Source organism: Pristiophorus japonicus, chromosome 13 (assembly GCF_044704955.1).
Source record: "Pristiophorus japonicus isolate sPriJap1 chromosome 13, sPriJap1.hap1, whole genome shotgun sequence".
Lineage (NCBI taxonomy): Eukaryota > Metazoa > Chordata > Chondrichthyes > Pristiophoridae > Pristiophorus > Pristiophorus japonicus.
The window spans coordinates 107,314,417-107,324,639 of NC_091989.1; the positions used below are offsets into that span (position 1 = coordinate 107,314,417).

At 42.0% G+C, this 10,223-nt stretch overlaps 1 protein-coding gene across 1 annotated transcript in view; it reads left to right on the top strand.

The window, feature by feature from the left end:
• The window catches only part of LOC139278745 (Y+L amino acid transporter 2-like), a 121,979-nt gene that overhangs the window by 109,560 nt on the left and 2,196 nt on the right, over positions 1-10,223 (top strand). Inside the window, exons 8-10 of the mRNA XM_070897838.1 lie at positions 4,117-4,213; positions 7,562-7,711; positions 9,480-9,660. Of these exons, the coding sequence (XP_070753939.1) occupies positions 4,117-4,213; positions 7,562-7,711; positions 9,480-9,660 (428 nt within the window). The remainder of the gene's footprint in view (positions 1-4,116; positions 4,214-7,561; positions 7,712-9,479; positions 9,661-10,223) is intronic.

A 10,223-nucleotide genomic window follows, 5' to 3' on the forward strand; every position in this document is an offset into this window, starting at 1 on the left:
GTTGCAGATTTTTGGGTTGAATTTAAGGAAATCTGCTAGCTCCAACCCTCAGCTATCACTACTGGATGGAATCCATCTATAAAACAACTCAGCAGGAATGCGCCATGGCCTATTCAGCAGAGAAAGACATTTGCACGGATCATAAATCACACGCTCACAATTAAATACATATATTTGAAGTCACTTTCCAACCACTAGTATGAGGTGAACGTTTGTGCTTCAAAATAAAACTGGGATATTAGTTCACTTGGATCTCTATCTTCCGACTCGTAGTCCCACAACCTTTAATGAACACAATTGGCCATGTTTGAAGATGGTAAAGTAACAAACTAGGATCATATTTATTTCTGGGTTGATTTGGTTGAATGCTGGATTACACAGACATTGAAGTCACTGTTTGATTGCTGTGTAGCATTACAAATCAACTATTCCTTCAGTGGTAGCAGCAGTATCTCTTTATTGTTTGGGAGATATGATACTGCCAGTGTACTGACCTCCAACAAGTGTGAGGAGTTTGAGACATTTTTATCTCCAGTTATCATCTTCCTTCAATGCTCATAATCACTACACCTTCTCCTCTGTCTGCCAGCTTCTCCAGCTCTCACTAAATTCATCTGCTCCATGGCTTCCACTTCCTGCTCCCTCAATCTCCTTTTGACTGTTTTCCTGACCACACAACTATATTTCCGTGCTGTAATAGATTCCTTTAAACTTCCTTTCTGTTCATCTGCCCTTCAAAAATGCCAGAAACATCTTTGACCCCTCCATCCTTTTTAACTACGGCTCCCAAGCTCACCTCCCTATTCTCGCTAAGAACTTTGAGCATTTATCACCACACAACTCCATGCCTACCTATCCTACAATTCCCTGTTGGATCTTTTCTTGGCAGTTTCCACCCTGGCCACAGCACCAAGACCACACTGGTCATAGTCATCCATGACATATGTTATGACTGGGACTATGGCACAGTACCTCCTCTTGTTCTCCTTGACATCTCTGGGACATTCGGCAGTCGATCATCCCATCCTCCACCACCACTTATTTTCAGCCCTGCACCTCCATGGATCAACCTCGTTTGGTTTCACTCCTGTTCTAACATAGCCAGCACATCTCTTAATAGCTTCTCCTTCCACTCTCGCATGGATACCTTGTAAGCAGCCCAATATTCTATCAAGTTCTCTCTTTTTCCTCATTTACATATTGCCATTCAGTATCATTATCTATAACATGGCCTCAGTTTCCACGTGCTGCTGACACCCAACTCTACCTCTCCTCCACTCTTGATTCCACAGCCATCACTGTACTGTCAGATTGTAGGCCCAAAATCAAGTCATAGATGAGCCAAGTGTCAGCCTTGGCTCAATGGTAGCACTCTCACCTCCGAGTCAGTGGGATTCAAGCCCCACTCCAGAGACTTAAGCGCATAATCTACTTTGGCATTTCAGTGCACTACTGAGGGAAGTGCTGCACTGTCAGAGGTACTGTGGCCCTGCCCGCCTTCTCAGGTGGATGTAAAAAATACCATGACACTATATCTTGATATCCTGGCCAACATTTATCCCTCGAATGCTAAAAGCTGATTATGTTGTCATTATCTCATTGTTGTGGGCAAACTGGCTGCTGTGTTTGCCTACATTACAACAGTGACTACACTTTGAAAAATACTTTATTGGTTGTGAAGTGCTTTGGGATGTTCTGAGGATGTGAAAAGTGCTATATAAATGCAAGTTCTCTTTTGCTCCAACTAAACATTGGCAAGATTAAAGCCATCCTATTTGGCTTGTGCCAAAAACTCCAAGTTCTTGCTTCTCCATCTCTACCTTCCTCTGCGGCTACTTATTCAGTTAACCCAAAAGGTACACAGCCTCGATACCTTGTTCGACTCTGAGCTGAGCTTCAAACTCCATATTCTATCTTTCACCAGAACTGCTTCATTCCACCTCCGCAGTTTTGCTGACCTCTGCTCTAGCCTTACCCTCACAGCCACTGAAATCCTTATCCATGCTTTCATTACCTTCAGACTCGACTTCTCCCAACATCCTCCTCTCTGGTCTGCTAAATAAATTCCACACATCCAAAACTCTGCACTAAGTCCCACTCACCAATATCCTGTCCTTGCCAACTTCCGATGGCTCCGTCCCCAGGGCATTATTCCAAATGAGGATGTAACGAACAGGGGAAACAGTGGATGTGGTGTATTTGGACTTCCAGAAGGCATTTATGTCACATAAAAGGTTACTGCACAAGATAAAAGTTTACGGGGTTGGGGGTAATATATTAGCATGGATAGAGGATTGGCTAACTAACAGAAAGCAGAGAGTCGGGTTAAATGGTTCATTCTCTGGTTGGCAACTAGTAACTAGTGGGGTGCCGCAGGGATCAGTGCTGGGACCCCAACTATTTACAATGTATATTAACGACTTGGAAGAAGGGACTAAGTGTAATGTAGCCAAGTTTGCTGACGATACAAAGATGGGAGGAAAAGCAATGTGTGAGGAGGACACAAAAAATCTGCAAAAGGACAAAGACAGGCTAAGCGAGTGGTCAAAAATTTGGCAGAAGGAGTATAATGTTGGAAAGTGTGAGGTCATGCACTTTGGCAGAAAAAAAATCAAAGAGCAAGTTATTATTTAAATGGAGAAAGATTGCAAAGTGCCGCAGTACAGCGGGACCTGGGGGTACTTGTGCATGAAACACAAAAGGATAGTATGCAGGTACAGCAAGTGATCAGGAAGGCAAATGGAATCTTGGTCTTTATTGCAAAGGGGATGGAGTATAAAAGCAGGGAAGTCTTGCTACAGCTATATAAGGTATAGGTGAGGCCACACCTGGAATACTGCGTGCAGTTTTGGTTTCCATATTTATGAAAGGATATACTTGCTTTGGAGGCAGTTCAAATAAGGTTCATTAGGTTGATTCCGGAGATGAGGGGTTTGACTTATGAGGAAAGGTTGAGTAGGTTGGGCCTCTACTCATTGGAATTCAGAAGAATGAGAGGTGATCTTATCGAGACGTATAAGATTATGAGAGGGCTTGACAAGGTGGATGCAGAGAGGATGTTTTCACTGATGGGGGAGATTAGAACTAGAGGGCATGGTCTTAGAATAAGGGGTCGCCCATTTAAAATTGAGATGAGGAATTTCTTCTCTCAGAGGGTTATAAATCTGGGGAATTCGCTGCTTCAGAGAGCTGTGGAAGCAGGGACATTGAATAAATTTAAGACAGAAATAGACAGTTTCTTGAACAGTAAGGGGTTATGGAGAGCGGGCGGGGAAGTGGAGCCAAGTCCATGATCGGATCAGCCATGATCTTATTGAATGGCGGAGCAGGCTCGAGGGGCCGTATGGCCTACTCCTGTTCCTATTTCTTATGTTATGTAAATCCTCATTTACATATCACTGCGGTATCTTGCCTCTTCCTGTCTCTGCAAACCTCCACAGCACTTCCCTTTTACTAAATGTCAGTCCTGACAAGTCAGTGTGTTTCATAATTTCAGTGACCAGTGTCAATTTTTATGTGCTGTGTGATAGGCCAAGGTACAGGGTTAATTCTGTCATGCTTCCCCAACACAGAAATTTGGTCTTCCAACTCTGGCCTCCAATATATTCCCTCCCCTTGCTCCTAGTCAATTTGTAGTGGCAGCCTTCGGCTGAAACATCTTACTCTGTGGAATACCTTCCCTAAACCCCTCTGCCTCACTTTTCTCTCCCTTCCTTGAAAAGCTTCCTCAAAACTGTTTTTTTCAGCCTTGCTTTTTTTCTACGACTTTTCAGTATCTATTTTTCCTTTGTGAAGTGCTTTAGCACATGCACTACATTAAAGATGCTATAAATGTCAAGTTATTGTATATATTTTGTGAAACACATGCAATCTTCATAATTCAGAGTCGCTTAATTCAAATTATCTGAATTAATTTTTTAGGATTAAATTCCCCTCTATTATCATATTTATATTGCTTAATTTGATTCATTGGATAACTCCAATTTTTTTAGTGTAGAATCGAATTTAAGTTATTAGTAGACTACATTAAGTTTGAAGAAATTACATTAACCTAGGCATAATCAAATAAAAATGTATATTCTTTAACAGAAGTATGTTTTCTTCTTGCCCTGTCAGGTTGTACTTTGTTGCAGCCCGTGAAGGTCACCTCCCTCAAATACTGTCAATGATCCATGTGACACGATTCACACCAGTTCCAGCACTACTCGTAAATGTAAGAATTCAGTCTCACCACTGTCATCATATATCCTTTTCCTCCAACTACAATCACAATGAAAAACTTTGACTTGTGAGGTAGTTACAGATTGTCAGTCCTGACAAGTCCACATTTCATAACTTCAGCAGAAACTGTCTTTTTTATGCACTGTGTGCTAGGACAAGATTAATTCTGTAATGATTCCCCTACACACAAACGTTTCAATCTCAGCCATGTCATCACAAGAGATAGAGCAGAAGCCACGTTGCTTCATATAAAGAACTGAAATTTGGGAGTGGTGTGAGGGTGAGTGAGAGAGCTAATCTTGAACATCTGGGGACCAACTCAATGATGTCACTGTCAGACATCTGGCACAAACTAGTATTAGCTTTTGAGAATAGCATGACTGGAAAGTGGAGGCAAGGATTGCATTTTAAAAGGTTTACAAAAAGATAATGCTGGCGTGAACTAGCATTCATTTTTTTTTAATAGGGTACATAGAAACATGGAAAATAGGTGCAGGGATAGGCCATTCGGCTCTTCGAGCCTGCACCACCATTCAATAAGATCATAGCTGATCATTCCCTTAGTACCCCTTTCCTGCTTTCTCTCCATACCCCTCGATCCCCTTAGTCGTAAGGACCAGATCTAACTCCCTCTTGAATATATCCAATGAACTGGCATCATCAACTCTCTGCGACAGGGAATTCCATAGGTTAACAACTCTCTGAGTGAAGAAGTTTCTCCTCATCTCAATCCTGAATGGCCTATCCCTTATCCTAAGACTATGTCCCCTGGTTCTGGACTTTCCCAACATCGGGAACATTCTTCCCACATCTAACCTGTCCATTCCCATCAGAAACTTATGCATTTCTATGAGATCCCCTCTCATTCTTCTAAAGTCCAGTGAATAAAGGCCCAGTTGATCCTGTCTCTCCTCATATGACAGTCCAGCCATCCCTGGAATCAGTCTGGTGAACCTTCGCTGCATTCCTTCAATAGCAAGAATGTCCTTCCTCAGATTAGGAGACCAAAACTGAACACAATATTCCAGGTGAGGCCTCACTAAGGCCCTGTACAACTGCAGTAAGACCTCCCTACTCCTGTATTCAAATCCCCTAGCTATGAAGGCCAACATACCATTTGCCTTCTTCACCGCCTGCTGTACCTGCATGCCCACTTTCAGTGACTGATGAACCATGACACCCAGGTCTCGTTGCACCTCCACTTTTCCTAATCTGCCGCCATTCAGATAATATTCTGCCTTCTTGTTTTTGCCCCCAAAGTGGATAACCTCACATTTATCCACATTATACTGCATCTGCCATGTATTTACCCACTCACCTAACCTGTCCAAGTGACCCTGCAGCCTCTTAGCATCCTCCTCACAGCTCACACTGCCACCCAGTTTAGTGTCATCAGCAAACTTGGAGATATTATACTCAATTCCATCATCTAAATCATTTATATATATTGTAAAGAGCTGGGGTCCCAGCACCGAGCCCTGCGGCACTCCACTAGTCACTGCCTGCCATTCTGAAAAGGACCCGTTTATCCTGACTCTCTGCTTCCTGTCTGCCAACCAGATCTCTATCCAAGTCAGTACATTATCCCCAATACCATGTGCTTTGATTTTGCACACCAATCTCTTGTGTGGGACCTTGTCAAAAGCCTTTTGAAAGTCCAAATACACCACATCCACTGGTTCTCCCTTATCCACTCTACTAGTTACATCCTCAAAAAATTCCAGAAGATTTGTCAAGCATGATTTCCCTTTCATAAATCCATGCTGACTTGGACCCATCCTGTCACTGCTTTCCAAATGCACTGCTATTTCATCCTTAATGATTGATTCCAACATTTTTCCCCACTACTGATGTCAGGCTAACCGGTCTATAATTACCCGTTTTCTCTCTCCCTTCTTTTTTTAAAAAGTGGTGTTACATTAGCAACCCTCCAGTCCATAAGAACTGATCCTGAGTCGATAGACTGCTGGAAAATTGTCAATGCATCCACTATTTCTAGGGCCACTTCCTTAAGTATTTTGGGATGTAGACTATCAGGCCCTGGGGATTTATCGGCCTTCAATCCCATCAATTTCCCCAACACAATTTCCCACCTAATAAGGATATCCTTCAGTTCCTCCTCACTGGACCCTCGGTCCCCTAGTACATCCAGTAGTGTGTTGTGTTCATCACAGGCCTGAGACAAGATAGCTCCTTGTAATATAGCTGCTATTCTACACAGTTTACAATTTTATCTGAATACTAATAACTAACTTGATGAATTTAGATGTTCTTCTAAAAGAAAAGACTTGCATTTATATAGCACCTTTCACAACCTTAGGATGAAAAGCACTTTGGGATGTCCTGAGGTTGTGAAAGGCACTATATAAAATACAAGTCTTTCTTTCAAATGCCAGGGACAGGGTTATTTGCTTGGCCACTTCACCAGCGCCCAGTTTGAACCACTGAAGAATTGTCACAGCAACACCATGCCACTTCACTGACGCGGATAGGAACACCTGAAGAAGCATCTCTACTTCTGTTCATCTGATCCTAATGGAGCAAGTGGGCCACTTCAGTAAGGTAATTGTTCCCCTCCTGGATCATTTACCTCTCCCTAGTAAAGGTTCGGTGCCCTTTTGCAGGCTTCAATGGAACTCCCCTTGACAAGGGGGCATGGCGGAAGAGCTATCAGTGCCCTGTGGGAAATGGCAGGATGGAACACAGGGAAGATTCCGGCAGAACCAGGTTGAGTTCCATTTTCCAGAGATCTGCTAGGACTTTACTTGGCCTCAATTGGAATTTCAATGCCAGGGTGTTTTTTAGGGGGAAAATGTGCATCACAGTTTTAACCCGATTGGGTCTCCTCACTACCACGTTGCTTCAGTGACAGATGGATGGAAATCAGTCTTGTGCATTCCTGGCACCCCCTCCATTGTAAACAATGGGGACTATAACTTTAGACTAGCCTGATAGCTAACTTCCATGTCACCCAACTTCCATGTCACCCAACCTTGGCTATCAGCTGCATACTCAGCCAGTATAATGGTTTGCTCTGGTTGGGTTTATCTAGATCAACTCTTGGGCTAGTACAAAGTCACAGCCTGCATTCAATTCCATGGATGCACTCAGGAACTGCCTCTGCCTTAATGACGTTGCAAGGAGACCCAACAAGGTGGATAAAGGATTTGGCATTTTTTAAATGCTTCACTCAATATTTTAAGTGCATCTATTTTTCAACATAGTTACTTGAATAAAGAATACTTTTCCAGACTTTCCCCTTTCAGAATGTAATGAAGGATACCTCAAAGCTGCTATTATTCGGATTTCTGTGACTGATGTTACTGTTCACTGTTGGCAGGGTTTAGTAACAATGATCTACCTAATTGTAGAGGATATATTTCAACTCATTTACTACTTCAGCTTCAGTTTTTGGTTATTTATTGGACTATCTGTTGCTGGGCAAATCTACCTACGCTGGAAGCAACCAGACAGACACAGGCCTCTCCAGGTAAGGACTACAAACACATTGAAAAACCAAGAGCTCAGCAAATTTATATAATGAATAACTGAGACATGCAGACCAAGATGTTCCCAATATCTTGTTTTATGCTGAGCTCACTAATCTTATGCAGAATAGGAATAGGTCCAATTGGCCTCTGCACCCTTGGGGTAGAAAAGGGAAAAAAAATCAGCCAGGGCTCCTGTTGTAATCATTATCCACTGAGCTCTGCCGGAAAACGGGTGTGTGGATGTCAGATGAGAACAGTGTCGGCTTGACTGGTGCTCCTCTGGAATAGCATACAGATACTCCGTCAAAGCTCATATCACCATGGTCAGGCAACTGTAGACCATATCCCAGAGATGACTAAATGCTTTCTGGAGAAGTGTGGGGAGAATATTGTTGAGAATAAACCCACTTAGCATATATTAACGAACCACTGCATGAAACCAGATGCAGAAGCTGTTTGACCTCTGGTCTGTGCTGAGTTAGCCAACCTTAGTTGGGGCAACATTTCGGGCATTACAATTGGCATTCACTCCCTGGTGCAGGATGGAGAACAATAATCAGCCAGGGCTCCAGTTCTTGATTCTTATCCAGTGATTCCTGCTAAAAAGTACACACATGGGACATTAAATGATAACAGGACCAGGTTTGGCTGTGATGCTTTCCAAGCTCACACGGGAAGAGTGGCCAATTGTAATAGTCAGAAGGGTGGGGTGGGGGGCAATTTTAAGAAATGTTAATGGATTCACTACTTTCCAGAACTCAAGATCAAAGCTTTCTTGTACATGTACACTAAGAGTAAAGCTAGGCAGAAACCAAAATATTTTCCAAACTCTGCAACTCAATAGGTCTTCAAGAACTACTTATTAATTTAAGTTTATCGATTTATTTTACAAATAAATACGTGCATTTTCTATAACAGCTCGTGAGATCTCAAACATCATTCTGACACTCACTGGGAACAGAGGGAATGCATTAAGTTACTGTTTCTCTTAATTGTCTGACCTGTATTTTATTTCTCTATATTTATCTATCTGTACTAAGGATATTTTATTGTGAATAGTTTATAACATTAATTGCAATGCTGTGAATCAGAAGATGTTTGCGGGATCTCTGAAGTAATGGTAAACTGTCTCAGATACATCAAATAGTCATAGGAACATAAGTAGGCCATTGATCCCCTCAAACCTATTCCGCCATTCAATTAGATCATGGCTGATATGTACCTTAACTCCACTTACCCGCCTTGGTTCCATATCCCTTAATATCCTTGCCGAACAATAATCTATTTCAGTTTTGAAATTTTCAACTGCTTTTTGGGGACGAGAGTTCCAGACTTCTAATACCCTTTGTGTGGGTAAGTGCTTCCTGACTTCACCCCTGAATGACTTAGCTCTAATTTTAAGGTTAGGTGCCCTTATTATGGTCTCCCCCACCAGAGGAAACAGTTTTGTTCTATCCTATCAACATTTTTAATCATCTTAAACACCTCAATCAGATCAGCCCTTAATCTATACTCAAGGAAATACAAGCCTAGTCTATGCAATCTGGCCTCATAATTTAGCCCTTTTAGCCTTGGTATCATTCTGGTGAATCTGTGCTGCACTATGGCCAATACATCCTTACGAAGGTGCGGAGCGCAGAACTGAATGCAGTACTCCAGTAGTCTGATTGCAGATGGCCAATTTGCAGTTAATTATGCAGCCTGTAACTATCTTGATTAAATGTCTTGTAGTTTTTGAAAGTTACTCTTTTTTCACTCTCCCATCAGCTCAACATGTGTATCCCAGTTTTCTTCTGTCTATGCTCCGTGGGCCTGGTAACAGTGCCTGTTTACACAGACGTTATTAATTGCCTGATCGGGATTGCAATTTCACTGTCCGCAATACCAGTCTATTTGATGGCTAAGCTACTGTCAAAGTTTGAATGGCCTTATTGCCAAAGAATAACAGGTACATAACAGGTTTAACAAGTAATGAACGCTTTGATTATCTTTGGTGACTACTGGTTCCCTTAAATCTTTTAATCCCGTTAAATATATTTAGTGTAAAATTAGCTGCAGCTACACTCTGTTAATTAAAAAAAAATGACACTTCACCTAGTACCTTTGTGATAGCAAGTGTGAAGCCAAATTGAAGTTCTTAGTCAAGCCACTGGGAGGAAATAGCTGGTTTACGAGCAGCAGGATTCAAGGCTGCAAACCCCTCTCCTCAGCCTGCCCATCTTCAAAGGTTCATGACAAAGTTAATGAAATAAAGTGCTTTCCTAAGACTAATGATCAACCCATAAAAGCAAAATCGATGAAATTCTGACATTCGCTGTGGCTAAAAACATTCCCTTGCTCACAAATGTAAGACATCAACTGATTCACAACAGAAAATTGAAAGGATTTATTAGCAACATCCCCGTTAACTCTCACTGCCCATTAAAGGGTGAAATTTGGACTTTGGAGTGTGTGCATTCACTGAATAATGAGAAGAGTTTTAATTTATGCCAAATTAAAGAAAACCTCCAT